The sequence below is a fragment of the Urtica dioica genome, chromosome 10 (assembly GCF_054948205.1).
Source record: "Urtica dioica subsp. dioica isolate 48M chromosome 10, U.dioica_male_clone48M_v1_H2, whole genome shotgun sequence".
NCBI lineage: Eukaryota > Viridiplantae > Streptophyta > Magnoliopsida > Rosales > Urticaceae > Urtica > Urtica dioica.
This window is the reverse complement of record NC_142765.1, coordinates 24865404-24883223: the sequence shown is the minus strand read 5'-3', so window position 1 is coordinate 24883223 and position 17820 is coordinate 24865404. Positions and strand designations below refer to the sequence as shown.

The window sequence follows — 17820 nt, the reverse complement described above, 5'->3', positions numbered from 1 at the left end:
TCCACAATATTATGATCTCGGTTCCATCTTGACTATCTAATTTTCCGCTTCAATAGTTCACCCAATATCTTTTCTCTCTTCATTTATCCAAAATCGTTAATTAAGCTTGTTTCTCATAACAGTTTTTATTGCGACATGTCATGCCCCCAAATTCACTTTTCTTGCATTTCGTCTACTTTGCTTCTCTTCGTCTCAATCTCCTTTCCAGTTGGACTTTCTTCCATGGATGAACTATCCCGAAAACCCTTGAGTATTGCAAAAAAAATTTAGTCAAAGATGTCGCGATTTTAACACTTTACAACTTCATAGTTGGATGATTTCTACACCAACTTTAAGTGGAGCTACTACTATCACGAGTGTAACATCGTAGTGAGCATCTCCTCTCTAATATTACTTCCAAGAAAGTGAAAAATAAGTAATAGTAAGTTTTGTTCATGAATCATTTCGAGCGAGTTGACTGATTGGTCTTGATGGCAGCAATTGTCTGTGGTCTAGTTCTATGGATACATTGAGAAGCTGAAGACGTATGATAAGTCATATTAGACGAATCAGCTTCAGTCAAAATGCATTAGTTTCTATTAACCCGACTGGAATAAAAAAAAGGTTTTAAAGCCCAAATAAACCCAATTAAAAAGTAAAATTAAATAAAAAAATAATCGGATTAATTTGGGTTGGTTTTTTCGGATTATGCTATGTATCTAAAGAAAGCTTACTATTGGAATAATATCATGCATAATTTTAATAATTAAATATTCATGTATTTAATAAAATATAATGAGTATTGTTTAATTTAATTGTAGTGTTATTAAAAAAAAGATATATTTTTTTTAACAATAGTTCACATAATATATTTAAAATTTTAAGAAAAATTTAAATATTAACGTTATCGGATTGATTTGGTTTAGCCCAATCTCACGACTATAAAAAATAAAAATCAACTCAACTCGATCTCAAACTTTTTCAAGTTTTTATGGAACGATTTGATTTGGATGATCGAATTATTTGGTTCAACGATTATCACGAACACCCCAATTTTGTATCTTACATTATCGTGAATTGACGGTCATTTTGCATTTAAAAAAAAAAAGATTAAAAAAGACGTAAGAATAAAAGTGTTAAAATATCATGAGGTTCCATTTTAAAACCAATTGACAATAGGAGAAATAACTCATGACCTTTATAAGGAGTACAAAAGATACATCCCCAACATCGAGAATGAGTTTGACTCTGATACCATGTGGAAATCCAACTCAAAATCAATTGATATTAAGTGGAGGGTCCCAACCAATATATAAACACATGCCCATTCACACACACAACAAATGTGCGTGTGACTCATTTCCCACTTCAATAAGAAGCACGTATGTTGGAGTCGGCTGGAGTGTATATTAGATGCCATGTTGAATTATCTGACTCTCTGTTTTTCGCTTACTTCCATTTTATTATACTCGGCAACTTCGTGTTGCACATGCACTTTGCAATTGGCCCATTTTTTTCCTTTTCTTTTGTTCAACTCGGTTTCAACGCGTTTCTTACACAAACATTCAACTTCCTCTAGAAAACAGAGCAAAGGCAATGCAAATTGACAATGACAATCCGAAGAATACAATGTTTATGCTTTGATTGGACAAATGGGTTCTATGGTTCTTGTGCTCTTTACTTTAAATATCATTTTAACTTTGTGTACGGTAACGCCTTTTCCGTTTGGTAAAGACGAAATAGAATGGTATGCATGGTTCATTTGTATATGAAAATTTATCGTTTTTGACCCAATTTTTTTTTTTTTTTTTGATAATTTCCCTCCACCTTAACAAAAATGAATTAAAAATAAAACAAAGGATTTATTGTACCGACGGCCTAGCCGTGGTGGTTGACGTGTATAGTTCTATGTAGCTGTCACAACGAATTATATATAATGTATAAATAATATATATATATATATATATATATATATATATATATATATATATATATAAGCTGAGAGATATTTAAATTTTGATCATCCAAACAACTTTGTTGACACATTCATGAAGAGTGAGGATAAAATAATAGGAGGTTATCAGTTGGAAGGAAAAGCCACCGCAAAGCTTCGTATAATGGACATGTGTTCTCTTACATGCAGTCCTTAGATTCGCCTTATAAGAACTTGCCCAATTTGGACTTGTCATCGTCGTATATTAATTAATGGTGTTAATTGCACAATCTATCAAGCTGAGAAAGTATTATTATTATTAGTATTATTAAGATCTTATCCCTATGCGTCTCCAAGTTGCTCGTAATATCGTGATATTAGATTAGAGCCGTCAATATGGGCAGGTCCATGGTCCCAGGGATGGTGGTCAAGCTGAAATTCGTCCGCCCTAAATAGACTTGAATTCTAGGCGAAAAAAAAAAGAAGTCAAGACTTCTTTGTACTTTGTACTTATTTTTATGCTGACCGTGAGCGATCTCCAATACAGATGTAAATTTTTATCCAAAATGCATTTTTGCGTAAGTGAATAGTGTGTTACATCTCTAACTCATTTATATTTTACATCTTTTTAAAAAAATATTATGAGTAAATTATTTTTCACTTTAATTTTCTTAAGATTATAATTTTAAACCTCTAGTATTTTTATATTTTGTAAATTTTTCCAAAATAATTATTATTTGTTTTTTTTTATATCTATTATTTTTTTCAGATCACAAAATTTATATGTTATCTATGTTTTTAATATATATATATATTTTTGTTTTTGTTATTTTAATTTCAATTGTCTATGTAGTAGTGCGACTTTATTGTAGTAGTTTTAATTTTTTTGAACATATGAGTTGTAGTTGAATTGATGTATTTTAAAAAATAGATTTAAATATCTATATTCAATTAATAATTTAATCAATCTTATTAAATATATATATAAGCTAGGGACAAAGTTGTAACTACAAATTCAAATTCGAGTCAATTTTTAAATTATTAAAAAAAATTAATATTAATTTATACAGTAGTGGTGATCTATATTTGGATGAGAAATTTCTTGAAATGAATCTCAAATAGGTCAAAATATCAAGACTAGACTCTTTATTATCAAAATATCTAAAATTGGATTTTTGACAAAAAAAAAAAAAAGAGGATAAAAATACATTTTTCTCCATTTTATCATTTGTATTTTATCGTACACTATCATAACTCAAAAAATTAAAAAAAAAAAAATCGCAGTCTTTGAATGTCATCGTACACTATCGTATATCATCATACATTGTATGAATCTCATCGTACATTATCGTATTTTTTTCAAATTTTCCCCAAATTCAAACTCTAACTAAACCGAATTCATACTTTTCGGCATTATATGGGGGATGAGCTCAAATTCACGTCATACCCGTAAAAAATCTTCATGAGAATTGCCTCGATTTTTTTCAAGTTACAAAATCACCCATTATAAAAATAAAGGATAATATTGCCCTTCAGATAAACTTGCAAACTTTTACTAGAAAAATACTAAATATCAAGATAAATTTTGAAACATCCTCTAGTAAAATTGAAAATAGAATTTCCTAGAGTTCATTGTCGTAGACTATCGCCATAAAAATTGTAGCTAGTGTTCAATTCTCTCTCGTTCAAAATTCTAAAAATTCAAGTCAAAGTCTTGTCTCTAAAACTTGCCTTCATGACCCTCCAGCAATGGGCAGTAATCCTATAGAACAAAACGGGACGGATTTATCCAACCATTCTTTCATAATTTTACTCGACAACGTTAGTACTTTCTTGAACGGAAAAAAAAAAAAAAAATCCTTTTAAACGATCACAAATTCGAAGCCGTCACGAGTTGCAAAGCAAAAGAAACAAGGCAACAAGCTGTCCCACTACTCTAAGACATTCACAAGAAACTCTCATTCGACATTTCCATGTTCGGAATCGAAACTCGAAATCACCGAACGAAGACGAGTTTCTTCGAGCCTTGGCGTAGCCTATCGAGGGTCCTCCAAGTCACGGCGTCGGGTTCCAAGCCGTTGCGTCTCATTTCCCTCACGAGTTGGTACGCTTCGGCTCTCAAACCCGACTTGCAAGCGCAATCGACGAGGATATTGTACCCGAAGATGTTTGGCGAGACCCCCGAATCGACGAGCTCGTACAAGAAATGGCACGCCTCTTTGAACCTCCCCGACCGGCAAAGACCCTTGAGAATCGCGGCGTACACGAAACTGTCGTGAGTCTCCGAAGGCCACACGATATCGTCCCAAAACCTCTTGGCCTCCTCGATCTGGTCGGCCCAGCAGAGCCCGCCGATCACGATGCTGTAAGTCGTGCTGTCGGCTCTTACGCCGCGGCTCACCATCAGGTTGTAAATACCCATCGCTTCCTCTTCCCGCCGGAGCTTGAACAGCCCGCGGAGCACCGCGTTGTAAGTCACCACGCCCGGTTCGATCCGACGGAGCATCTCGAGGGCCTCTTCGGCTCTTCCGACGCCCAACAGACCCGAAATGACGGTGGTGAAGGTCACGATGTCCGGGGCGGCGAACTTGCCAGCTGTCATGTCGGCGAGGACTCTGAGAGCCTCGTCGACTCTCCCGATCTTGCAGAGCCCTTTGACGACCGTGTTGAGCGTGATCGCGTCGGGTTGGCACCGGGCTTGGAGCATGAGAACGAGCACGTTGAGAAGCTCTGTCGCGTTGTCCATTAAGCACAGAGCTCTCAGGTAAATGTTGTAAGTCCTGGTTCTGTCCGAGTCTTTCTTGTCGAGCATGATTCGGAGGACTTCCTTGGCCTTGAGAATCTCCGAGTCCCGACACAGACACTCGACCAGGGTTTTGAAGGTGGGCTCGGAAGGGAAATACCCAAACGCGATCCCTTCTTGGAGAAGCTGATAAGCCCTCATGACACCGCCATCGTTGCAAAGCCCGTGGACGATATTGTTATACGAAACCATGCTCGGAACAAACCTATTTCTCCTCATCAAATAGACGACCCTCGAAGCCCCGTGGTGTCTCCCGGCTTTGCAGAGAGAGTCGATCATCTGCGCGTACGCGAAATCCTCTCTGACGCTCTTTCCCTGAGGCATATCCTCTGCGATCGCAAAGACCTCACCGAAGAACCCTTCTCTGCAAAGCGACTCGACGAGGTTCGAAAACGCCGCGTTGTTGACTCGCGTGTCATCATGGCTCTCGAGCTTCATCCTCTCCCAAAGCTCCGTCATCATGCTCTTCCCTCGCTCGAGGTCTCTCATCCTCAGAACCCCTCGGATCAAGACACTATGCGTGAGGGAATTCGGTGCCACGCCTCTCTCACGCATTTCGTCGAACAGCTTCCGCGCAGAACCCAAGTCGCCGACCCGGCAGTAACCATTGATCAGGGTCGTGTACGAAACAGCGTTGGGGTTATGTCCTCTACTCTGAAGGTGGTAAAGAAGCCAATGGGCGTCCACGATTCGGGCCTCCGAGCAGAACTGGTCGATCAAACGGTTGAAGTTGACGAGCGACGGAACATAGTCGGGCTTTAACGCGACGAGCGTACGAACCACGCGCCAAGTTTGGTCCGGCGAGCGAGCGCCGAGCAAGCGCGCGACGAGGACGTTGCAGGTGCGCTCGTCGGGGACGGTGGCGCGGTCGATGTCGGCGAGGCGTTGGTGGGCCTCGGCGTAGCGGTTGGCGTGGCAGAGCGCGTGGACGAGGCTTCCGAGGTTGAGCGCGTCGGGGCGGTAGCCGCGGAGGGTGAGGCGGCGGAGGAGGCGGAGAGCGGCGTCGACGTCGCGGTGGGTTGAGCAGAGGCTGTGGATGGTTTTAGTCCAGTACGACCTGTCGTTCACGCTCACTTCTTCGTCCAATTGGTGTTGGTGAGATTGTGCTGTGGTGTTGTGGAAGAGAGAAATAAGAACGGTTGTTGGTTGTGGGAGAGTCCAGAATCTTGGTACCACCGTATGGTTTCTTATGTACATTGTTGTGTTTTCATGTTTCGTTTGAACTAAGCCAAGAATATGGTGTGTTTGTTTGTTAGATATGATGGTGGTTTTTTTTTTTTTTGACGACATGAATATTTAAAAATTTCATTCTCAGCTATCGAAATTAATAAAGAACTCGTTAGATTTTATCGTTATTCATCGGATACATTTAAAAAAAAAAAAAAAAAAATTAAGGAGAAACATCGAGTCCAAAGTTTTGTTGGTCGTAAATATCATTGGATGAAAAATGAAAAACGAAAAACAATGAATTTATTTTAAGAAAAAGTATTTTCGTCCGAAAATATATTAGAAGTCCATTTTAACAAGAGAAATTGTCCCATTTGTCACAAATTTTATAATTTTTTTTCACTTTCCATTAAAAGACTAATTTTTCCCAAAATGCCATCAAGATGTCAACATTGTTGACATTTATGTCAACAATGTTGACATCTTATAGTGAAGCGCAAAAATAGATGTCAATATTGTTGACATAGATAGTGGTATTTTGGGAAATATTAGTCTTTTTGTGAAAAATGAGAAAAAATTATAAAATTGTTGGCAAATGAGACAATTTTTCTTTTAACAAATATACAACTACTACGTGTAATGCTTGGATTTTAACTATTTATAAAGTCAATAGAATGAAATTATATTTCACATTTTCTCTCTTTTTCTTTCTATTAATTTATAATCCTAAGTTTATATATTTAGTATTCTTTTTCTTTTGACAAAGTCAACTGATTGTATTTATATGTCGTTTTTATTGTATACACATTATTAATTAGTTTAAAAACTAGAAGACAGCCTCCAATGATTACGCTTGAAGAAAAATATAAACTAAAACCGATTCTACAAAATCTAATCGAATTAGGTTTTCCATGTATATAGTAAAACACAGCGCGTACTTACAAACAAAACAATCCTGCTCAAACCCTAACACAAAATCGTCAGCGCATCAACCACCATGGATTCAGAGTTATGGCACGCTTGTGCCGGCCCTCTGGTCCGTCTTCCTCCGGTCAACTCCGCCGTGTACTACTTCCCACAAGGCCACGCCGAGACCGCCGATTCTTCTCCGCACTTCCCCGGAACCATCCCGCACATGTTCCGGTGCCGTCTCACCGCCGTACAACTCGCCGCCGATCCCAAAACCGACGAGGTCTACGCCAAGATGACCCTCGCGCCGATCCCCTACGGCGCCGCCGACGGAGATATCGACGGCGGCGGCGGATACGACGTCGGAGAACCGCCGTGCGTCTCGAAAGTCCTGACCCAATCCGACGCCAACAACGGCGGCGGGTTCTCGGTCCCAAAAGCCTGCGCCGACAGAATCTTTCCGGCGCTGGACTACAGCGCCGACGACCCTCCGGTCCAGACGATCGCCCCGAGAGACGTCCACGGGACGGAATGGAGGTTCCGCCACATCTTCCGGGGGACGCCGCGGCGGCACCTCCTCACCTCCGGGTGGAGCACCTTCGTGAACAGCAAGAGCCTCGTCGCCGGAGACTGCATCCTCTTCCTCAAGCTCGCCGCCGGCGGGATGGGCGTCGGAGTCCGGCGAGGACGGTGGAGCGGGGATTCAGGGAAGGTGAAAGCCGAGGATGTTGTGGCGGCGGCGAGCCTCGCCGCCGCCGGGAGGCCGTTCGATGTCGTTTTCGAGCCTCGGTTCGGCGGCGGTGCGGCGGAGTTTGTGGTGAGGGCTGAGGCGGTGGATCGGCTGATTTGTTATAGGTCGGCGTTCGCTTTGGGAGCCAAAGTGAAGATGGATTTCGAGGATTCTCTCGATCCCACTCTCAAGAAGCCTTTCCTTGGAACTCTCTCTTCTATTCAACCTTTTGATCCAATCTTCTTTCCCATCTCTCCATGGAGAATACTCAAGGTATACGTACGCCTCTTTATATCCATCTTAATTTTGGCTTAAAAAAAAAAAAAAAAAAAAAAAATCAGGTGGTATTGACCTTCTTCTGACTGAATGCTTAGAATTGCTTAATTTAACTATTTAGGGTTTGTTTGTTTTATTGCTTAGATTGTACACACCCCAAAAAGTCCTATTTAGGGTTTGTTTATTTTTTTTATTGCTTAGATTGGACTATGATGCCTAAAAAGTTTGCTTTGCAAGTGCTTGTATACATATATTATTTATCACGTCTCACTCATGTGTGGTCAACCATTCACAGGTTATATGGGACAAGCAACAAACAGGAGATAATGACAATCAAATATTACAGAATGACGTGAGTCAAGTCAACCCTTGGTCAATCTCGTTCCAACATTCCACGGTTCCAATCCCGGTGTTCCAACCCCAAGCTCTTAACCTCCTAAACAATTACAATTCCAGAGCTGGTAGAGATGATATGAAAGAGCTCGTTCCCAGCTGGCAATCGGAGGAGAAGGAATTCGGCCGGACCACCAGTCCCAGCGACACCACCACGGAGGAGTTTATTGATCAAATAGAAGAAGATGATTGCGATGTGGTTGACAATAACAGTGTTAGTCAAACAATGGCGGTGAGAGAGGTTCGGCTCTTTGGAGTCAACATCGCTTCTCCTTCCGTAGCCTCGCCGTCTGATATCTCCGGTGCCACCACTGAACCTGAACTTTCATCAGCGTGGCCGAACAATGGCGGCGGAGACGAGGATACCAAGTCAGACATACCATCCTCGAGGTAATTTGTATGAAAGTGATCATATGCTCTAATTATCATACGCGCAAAGGATTTTATAATTATGGTACCTTATGTACAGTTACAATATGTTTTATTTTTTTTATTTTTATAATAATTAAACGATTCATATTTCGAATAATTGGCCTCGTGTTATTTGTGTCCTTTCTTTGGGGGCAATGTTGTGTAGCTGTGTTATTCCTAAGAAGAAAAGAAAGAGAAGGAGTTTACGTTGGATTGACTGAAGCTTCATTAATGGTATGAATGCAAGGTATTCATTAGTTATGCTTCTAGACTCGTTTCTATGGTTTTTTATTTATTTATTTATCATCTCTATATTTGTTACGTTTCGCAGGAATATGATCAGTTAGACATTGGAAAGCCTTCCCAGGAATGAGAAGTAGGGGAGTTTTCCACGGCTAGAGTAGCATTTTTGGAAAAAGAAAAATTAATTTAATCTCTCTTATTTATGATATCTACTGCATCCTAAATACGATTTTTTTTTGGTAGTATAATATTACGATTGGACCATGTTTGTTCTTTACTTATAAGTTTTAGTCGATTTTTTTGTGTGTATAATATTAGGATTCCACCATGTTTATTCCCTACTTATAAGTTTTAGTATAATGTTCTAGCTAGTTATTAATTTGGACCGTCATGGCCGTTGTATAACCTAATTTCTACAAAAAAAGATAAAAATGGGTTGAAGAAACCAATATTGATTTTGTAGCTGATGAATGCCATTTCGTGTGTTTTAATATTTGTTACAAATCCCTACTTCGCATGGATTTTATCTAACCAATTTCATACAATTCGAGAGCAAAATAGAGAATGTATAACAACGAATAACAGATATTTTAGAAGTTAAAGATTTAGGACGACTTTTAGCATTAATTTTATATAATCGGTATTAAGCCGTTTTTTGAATTAACATTTGTGCGCACATGGTGTGCTTCTTGGATTGGTCACGTGCTTAGTTTTGGATGGGCCAAAAATCACTCTTCAAGACTCCAAAGGGCTCGAGGAAAGTTAGGGTGAGGCCTAACGCGTTCAAGAGCTTTAGAGGATCCTTGAATTGTGTGGGGAACTCAACTTCGCACCGGAAGTGAGTTCGTCGCCGTGATTTCCTAAGAAATAAGAAAACGTGAAGTGTGTGGTGGGATATGCCTATTATCAAGTGAAGAACATTAGAATTGGTTTCTCAAGCTCTTTGACACTTTTAGAGAGATAATATAATTTAGTTTGATTAACCTTGATTATTTAGAGAAAGTGATTTGAGAGAGTAATTATTTCTTCTATCATTCTAGTGAGAATGAATATAGATTATTTCTCTTTTTGTGTGATATATGTGAGTGGAGGGAGTCTTTTTTTTTTTTTTGGATTTTAAATATGTTTGTGAGATAAATCAAGAAAGAATATTGAGAGAGAAATTTCACTTGAATTTGTCTAGGTTTTTATTTTTTTGAGAGAGTGATGGAGTGAAAGGGTATATTTAGAGTGAATTGGTATTGCGGTGTTTGTTACATGGGTTATTGGTGGGTCCTAATTGGAAATAAGCCTTTTAAGCTCATTTGTGAGTGTTTGGCCGTGTATTTTTACACATGGGAATTGCTTTGTCTTTTGGGCAGATGACATGGCGAGGAATTACTTTGTTTAGGCGGATGACGTGGCAGAACGGATTATTTGTTTGGGTGGACAACGTGAGAAAGCGGAAGGAAGAAGGGAGTGGTTGATAACTGGCTTTCTTGGGTTTTCAAAAATATGGCCCAACATCAACCCCTGATTTCTCACGCGACTGGTCGTGCGGGAAATTAATTGCTCTAGGGGAGTTTTTTTTTTTTTTTTTTTTCTTCAATGGCCTTGGTGTGTGCTCATCTGCACTGTGATGGGTCTAACCTTGAGTTTTTCGTAGATTTCAGAGCCACATGGGATTAAGCGACTCGATTATGGGGATCGAGTGACCCAAAACCACATGGGTCGGGATTATCAGAGCCACAGAGGCCTTGAGCGACTTGATCATGCGGATCGAGCGACCTTAAACCACGAGGGTCGGGAGTTTCGGAGCCGTGGAGGCCTTAAGTGATGCAGCGGAGAATTCAAAGATAAGAGATTGATTTAAAAAAAACCAAAATAAAAAGTAACGTAACCGGATAGTCGAACTTGATCGTTGATTCGCGCACGAATAACCGATCGAAGAACCTTCCTTCGCCTATTGATTCGCTCGTGAATGCTAGACTCGGGGCATCCAATCACCGTTGATTCGCGCACGAATACCGGTTTTTGGGCATCAACTCGGAGCTCGCTCACGACGCTCGGATTTGGGAGAAACACTCAACTTTCAATTTTTCATTTCATAAAAAATTTATATTTTTTTACAAAAACAAGTCACCAAGATTTATAGATGCATCTTGTGACCATTCAGATCCCTAAAACTGAATAATTAAACACTAATAAAGACTCTTAACAAACATTAATAAACGAAATTAAAAAAAAAATAGCAATGAAACAAAACGGACAGGACACAAAACGTCATTTTGAAAGCCTAAACGTCTGAATTATGCTTAAATGTTGAGACCCTACTTTGTGGGTCTTGTTTACTAGGACGTTTCCACTCAAAAAACACTCCTCTTATGTCCATTTCTGCGATCCCAACGTTCCAGACTCTTTTGATATGCATCATTAAGCAACTCGATCACAGGGATAGAGCGACCCTAAACTACGAGGGTCAGGATTTTCGGAGTCACAGGGGCCTTAAGCGCTCGATCACGGGGATCGGGCGACCCTAAACCATGAGGGTCGGAATTTTCATAGCTACATGAGACTTAATTAAGAGACTTGATCACGAGGATCAGATGACTCTAAATAATGAAGGTTGAGATTTTCGGAGTCACGGGACCTTAAACGACATGATCATGGAGATCGAACAAGCGTAAACCACGAGAGTCGAGATTTTCAGAGCCACGAGGGATTTAAGGGACACAATCACGGGCATCAAGTGACCCTAAAAAAAATGTTCAAAAAACATAGCTGTTACTATTTTTGTCAAAATTATGCTACTAGTTTAGGCCGTTTTCCAATTGACTTCAATCCCGTAAACGGGCTGGAATAGAGGTAAGCCCTTTTCTCCATGTGGGCTTGTTGCTTGGCCCATTGGCACGAAACTTGATTGAAGGAAGCTCATGTCGTGTTGATGATATTTCGAATAATTCCATTGAAAGCGACATCTGCAGTGACAATTAAGGACCACAAATGTAAAAAAAAACATCGATGCTCACTCTAAACTCGTAAAAATAAGAATATAATTATTCGTTAGAGTGGTTAGTATTTATGAGCTGAATTTCAGGGAGCAATGCTAAATCTTCGCGGCAAGGGAAAAGGACTCGCAATCCGTGATTTCAATAACAGCTGTTCTAAGTCCTTGCTCTTCTTGTCAAGTTGGGAAATCAGGCAAAATAAAATTTTAAAGGTAGTCATTTTGGTGATAAGAAGTGTTCAACAAGTAGCTGTTGAAATCGGACGACATGATTGGACACGCACACCTCAGCCTCCAACCCAAAAGCCACTGTGTTTTTCCTTACACGTACAATAATTTATCTATGCTTACAAAACCCGGAAACTCATTGCAAAACAACTTTCTTTTTTCAACTCTTTTTTCATCACTTGTCTTTTGTCTGTTTGCTTCCTAGTACAAAATGATTTTCACAACAGAACTAGATAGATGATGAATAACCAGTTATACTCATTGAGATCTGAACAACTCACACATACCTATACCATCAGCTATAAATAGCAAAAAAAAAAAAAAAAGAGTTAAACTCCAATTGTGTAACTTTTAGACAGTAAAATAACCTGTGTATATCTTCAGCATCAAACACTTACGCAAAACCAGTAAGTTTCATCTCATACATTCAACACTAACCCAAAAAAATAAGCAGGAATATTAATCTAACCCAACATTAATTGAATAAGCTAAACACTGAAAGAAAGAAAAAAAAAACAGCAGGTTCACACCAGTCAAATTAATCATCCCCTAATGCTAACTAATTAACTCACCCAAACATCATCTAGGATTCGAGCCCCGAAGAACAATCTTCCCTCTCGCTCTGCCAATAAAATAGGCGCTCCAAAATTAACCGCGGAAAACACAACACAAGCCGATTAATGTCATTCTCCTCCTAAAATCTATGTTCGTAACAGAGGACGGATTCGAGGAGGGAGAGATGAGCGTTGGTGTGTAGTATATAGCACTTAGAAAGTGGAAAACATCAATGAAAGCTCATTCTTTGTCGTAAGATTTATCTTCATATCGTCGACGAAGAATTAGGCTCGACAATTTAACAACATCAATTAAAAAAAAATAAAAAAGAAGCTAGAAACCTAGTGTTATATAACAGAGGACATAGCACGTAGAAAAGTGGAAAACATCAACCAAAGCAAAACATAATCAGGCTGAACCAAGTCCAACACTAACAAAACAAGCAAATCAAGTAAAATAATCTAGTCTCTTTTACCATTAAACATCTATAATCTGGTTAAACACAGTATATAATCCATATCATCACCATCACAAAAACACATAATTTCAGAAGCTAGAAACTTAGTCATATACTTAAAAAGTCCCGAAAACATCAACCAAAACAAACATCAGCAGTATTACCGAAACTAGTAGTAGTAGTCTAAAAGACTAAGATAAAAAACAAATCTAGTGTTTCTTTTGGTGAGGGCAGAAAGTAACCAAGTAGTTCCCGCGGGTACAGGTGGCGATGCTAGTCGGGTCATCGTAAGCGTACGAGTACGCCCTCGGGCACGCGGCTTTAAAGATCTTCGAATAAACGGTCGGCTTACAAGCCTGAGGCGTCCCATACGTCCCGGTGCAGCAAAACCTCGGGGAATTGAAAGCGGAGCAAGCGCTGCGGCACGCCACGACCCGCGTCCCCGCCCTGACCTGGAGGCTGGCGGGACACATGACGTTGAGGTCGGAGACGCAGCCGACGTGGGAGCAGCGGGCGGAGGCGGTGGGGGCCGCCCCGAAGGGGGTGACGGAGATCGCGAGGTTGTAGCCGTCGACGAGGCTGACGTCGTAGAAGTCCTGGTCGGCCCCGAGGGTGATCTCGGCCAGGGTCGCCGGAGGGGAGCCTCCGGCGCCGGCGCAGGAGAGGGCGCCGCCGCAGTCTCCGGTGGCGCATTTTCCGTGGCCGCGGGAGTCGAAGGAGCAGCCTTGGCGGCCCCAGAAGCGGCCGGACCAGAGTGGGGGGAGGGTTACGGAGCGGGCTTTGTTGGGTCGGAGGGCGAACCCGCCTTGGGCCAGGATCGGGTGTCCGGCTCCCGGCTGGATCCCCGGCCACACCGTGTATGGGCACTTGTTCTGAAACGACACTATCGTTCTTGTACTGCCTGTTCATTGGGTATATAGTCATATTTATAGTTTCACATTACTATATAGTCAAGATTTCGTAAATCTTAGATAAAAAGTCAGGTCCATGTATTTACACGCGTAAATTTACGTAAATAACGTATTTTTTTTTATTTCAATGAAATGGCATGACCTTTATGGTTATTCAACTCAGATTTACGAAACGTTGGTTATATACTAATCTCAATCGTTTTAGAATGGTTATCTTATTTTTTTGAAGGGAAAAAAAATTGGGAAATGAAAGGGGTTTTTGCTAGTTACAAATGTTCTGGTTTGCTTTAGAAATGAGAGTGCTTTTGCTAGTTTCAACTTTCAAACGTTGTGGTTGCTTTTAGCTTTATTTTTTAATTTAACAGAAAATGGGAAATAGAAGTGCTTTTGCTAGTTTCCTTTTATTTATTGTGGCTGCTTAAGATTTTCTTAGGAGTGCTCTATACTTTGTGGAAACACTGAAATTTTTTGAATAAAAGAGAGATCCCAATGTACAGAGAGAGAGTACTTCATGACGAAAATTAGGGGTAAAAAAGGTAAAAAAAAAAATAGCTTTGTAGTTGGTATGAAGTTGGTATTAGTTATTCAGTTAAGAGCCTTTTTTTTAATTTATATAGAAAATGGGAAAATGAAGTTGCTTGTGATATCTTCATACATTGTGGTTGCTTTAAGTTTTTAGGATGACAAAATAGAAGGATCAAAAATTGGGTTTTGTAGTTTGAATGGAGTTTTCTAGAATATTTCATCCATGGTTTTGGCGGTGGTAAGAAGCGTGGGTGAAAAAAAATGACATTATCTATGAACATTTACACTTTTTATTACTTGATGTTAATCTGCATTGCATTTCCAGAGAGAGTATGCACTTCTAGGTGATTCGTTTTTTTTTTATTATACTATTGTTAAGAGATGTTGAGCAAAGTAGAGATGTGTTTTGAGTAAAATGTTGTTTTAATACCTTTAAACAACGTCTGTTTATTGAGAGAGAGAGAGGGAGAGAGAGTACCTAAAACGTAGGAGAGGAAAGGGAAAATGAGGAACAGAAATAGGAAAGGAAGCTGAGGAATCGCCATGGCTGAAGCTGAGAGGAGAGCAGAGACGAGCACACTTTCGGCCAATGTGAAGTAGAGAGTAGAGAGTGAGTGTTCGGTGAGAGGGGTTTTTATATAAAGAGAGTGAAAGTTAAAATAAAAATAAAAAACAGAGAAAAGGTATTGGAAGGAACAATGTTCTCATGTTAAGTTGCTGTTGATGGGATCTCCAATCCAACAGCCTCGAGATAATAAAATTAAAACACAACTATGCTTTATTTTTAACCGAGATCCTTTCTTTAATATATGTTGTGTGTTACAGCTCAAAATATGTAACTAAACATAAAAAGTTAAAATCCGAGTTAATTATTCAACGTTCGACTCGTCACATTTTCCCTTTCCTTGGATACTACAACTTTTGATTTCCTTAATAAAGTTCTCTTCCTCTTTTTTTTTTTCTTTTTTTTTTAGGGTTTTTCTCGCTCTTGTTTTTTTTTTTTTTTTCCACTCTCCCCATTTTGCAGTCAGCCCCCGCTTTCGGTGGGATATTCTTCCTCTCATGGTCTGAAAAAATGGTGGTGAATATGAACACAATTTACATATTGACATTAATTAACTATTATTAACGAACATTTACAAAAAATTTACTATATAACATAGAAACACCGCAGCATTTATAACAAAACTTTACATAAATTAACTGTATAACATGGAACACAAAAGCATTAATTTGCGAAAATTTACATGATGCATGATGCTTCTGCGTCTCCGCTAGCCGACGAAGAGCTCTGCCATCCTCAGAGCCCAGATCTGGCCGTGCGACGTCCTCCAAGCAACTTCGTCTGGGCCTTAATCCCTCGCCGTCGTCTCGCAGCCTAGAGTCGCGCATATCTACGCAATGACACGTGGCTGCTCGCCAGCGCAAAATGAGCGCCGCCTGTTGAGGTATATGGAGCGTAATCGGCCAACTAGAGAGCTGCCCAGTTGAAGACCGGTCACCAAGCTGATAAACTGGAGAACGGTGCCGAGCTGGCAGCTGGAGAAGATCGTCGAGCTTTAGACCAGACGATAGTTTTTATGTCGATTTGGTCAGAAATTAGGTCAATGGTATTCATTCTAGATATTATAAGCATGATAGTTTGAAAAATAAAAAGAGAGAAAAATCGGTAGAGTGAGAGAAAGAACGATTGTAAACACATTTTCCATTGAGTTTATAGTGAAATTTGCAGCGGCAAAGTGGACGTAGATCTCATGTTGAGATCGAACTATTATAAATCTAGTGTTGTTATTTGCTATTGTTTATTTTTCGTCTTCTTATTTGAGAGGGATTGGCGTAAAATTATATATTTGCCCAACAACCACCCTCCAAGGCTCGAGGCCGGAGTTCGCGCGGGATCCCGACCAACACTAGTTACCTCTTCCGCGCCTGCCGCCGACCGCCATGCACTGCTATTTTTTTTTCTTTCCTACGACTTTAGAGAGAGAGAGAGAGAGAGAGAGAGAGAGAGAGAGAGAAGATTTTGGAAAGGAATAAAAAATGATGATATAACTACCTCCATAAAAAAGGAAACTAATTAATATTGGGTCAAGCGGCTATATAGCCAAATAGAACTTAAGCCTTTGCAAAATAGCCATAGTTTGTTAATAATAAGCAAACTAGCCAAAATAAGATTAATTTAGGCTGAATTAAATTTAATCTCAACGAACTATAAAGACAGAATGTAAGATTTATGAAAGCTGTATTAAAATTAATCGATGCAGGATTAAAAATCGTAGTAATTTCAATTGGTTATTTTGCTATACTTAATAAAACTATGGCTATTTTGCAAAAGTCATAGTTTGAATTGGCTATTTCATACCATTTTATTTAATCATTTTTATTTTCAAACGTGGATACTAAATTACTAACAAAAATATTTACCTTTGAAAATAATGTATTTAAAATTTTTTGAAGATATTTTTATATTTTTGATAAAAAAAAATCGGTACGAATGAATATTATTTGTATTTAGGGTCCAACCTTTTAATTTTTCTTAAAAATTTTGTGAGTTCTATCTTCTACTTTATATATATATATATATATATATATATATATATATATAATATCTTTAATTAACCCTAACTAGGGTTTTTCAAATATAATAAAAATAGCTTGAACATTTATTTAATATTTAAAATGTTTCTATTTTCTTTAATAGTATCTTTGGATTTTAATGGAGATGGTCTTAAATTTAGATTTAATGTGGTCTATAATCTATATATATTCTGTAATTCTTTTATAAATTCATAGTGTACTGTTACCTGAAATTACACCGCCAAATTACAGGGCTACAAATGACAGAATATGTCAGAGGGTCAGTGGAGAAATGTTGTCCGTATTGAACAGTTTGAAAGAGAAATACAGAAAAGAAATATAAAATCATTAAACATGTGAAAGGGAATCACGCAACAGTAACTACTGCAATACCCACTCAGTTATGGCCCAAGTCAAGAGAGTCACGTTTCACTCCAAAAATTTGTACCTTGAGAGAGAGAGAGAGAGATGAGTCACATATGGCCACTTTGAGGCAAGTATCGTGGGCAGATAGAAAAGTTTATTTAAAGATTAGTACTGTTACTAATGTTGATGTACAACATCACAATTTACTGTGCGCAAAATGTTTCGGTTTGGATTTAAAGTTTAAATATAAGGATTTATATGTATTGAATTGTCAACTCATTCAGTAATTGTATGAAACAGATAGTAATCAATACTCGAAAAGATTTTTTTAGGATAGTTTATACGGTTTACAGGTGAATTAGAGAGTAACT

General features: G+C 39.0%; 3 protein-coding genes across 3 annotated transcripts; 1 reads left to right on the top strand and 2 right to left on the bottom strand.

Annotated features, from left to right (window-relative positions):
• Positions 1-3476: 3476 nt before the first annotated feature.
• LOC149384403 (Pentatricopeptide repeat (PPR) superfamily protein) lies at positions 3477-5935 on the bottom strand. Its single transcript, XM_089628788.1, has one exon. The coding sequence runs from the start codon at positions 5910-5912 to the stop codon at positions 3909-3911; it is 2004 nt and encodes a 667-aa protein (XP_089484914.1). The 5' UTR covers positions 5913-5935; the 3' UTR covers positions 3477-3908.
• A 944-nt stretch (positions 5936-6879) lies between these two features.
• LOC149384402 (auxin response factor 16-like) lies at positions 6880-9064 on the top strand. Its single transcript, XM_089628036.1, has 4 exons — positions 6880-7794; positions 8093-8580; positions 8768-8848; positions 8933-9064. The coding sequence occupies exons 1-3, from the start codon at positions 6880-6882 to the stop codon at positions 8820-8822; spliced, it is 1458 nt and encodes a 485-aa protein (XP_089484162.1). The 3' UTR covers positions 8823-8848; positions 8933-9064.
• Positions 9065-12944: 3880 nt separating this feature from the next.
• ATLP-1 (Pathogenesis-related thaumatin superfamily protein) lies at positions 12945-15140 on the bottom strand. The gene is made up of 2 exons (XM_089628840.1): positions 14985-15140; positions 12945-13971 (listed from the first exon to the last, which is right to left on the bottom strand). The coding sequence occupies exons 1-2, from the start codon at positions 15049-15051 to the stop codon at positions 13280-13282; spliced, it is 759 nt and encodes a 252-aa protein (XP_089484966.1). The 5' UTR covers positions 15052-15140; the 3' UTR covers positions 12945-13279.
• Positions 15141-17820: the final 2680 nt, after the last annotated feature.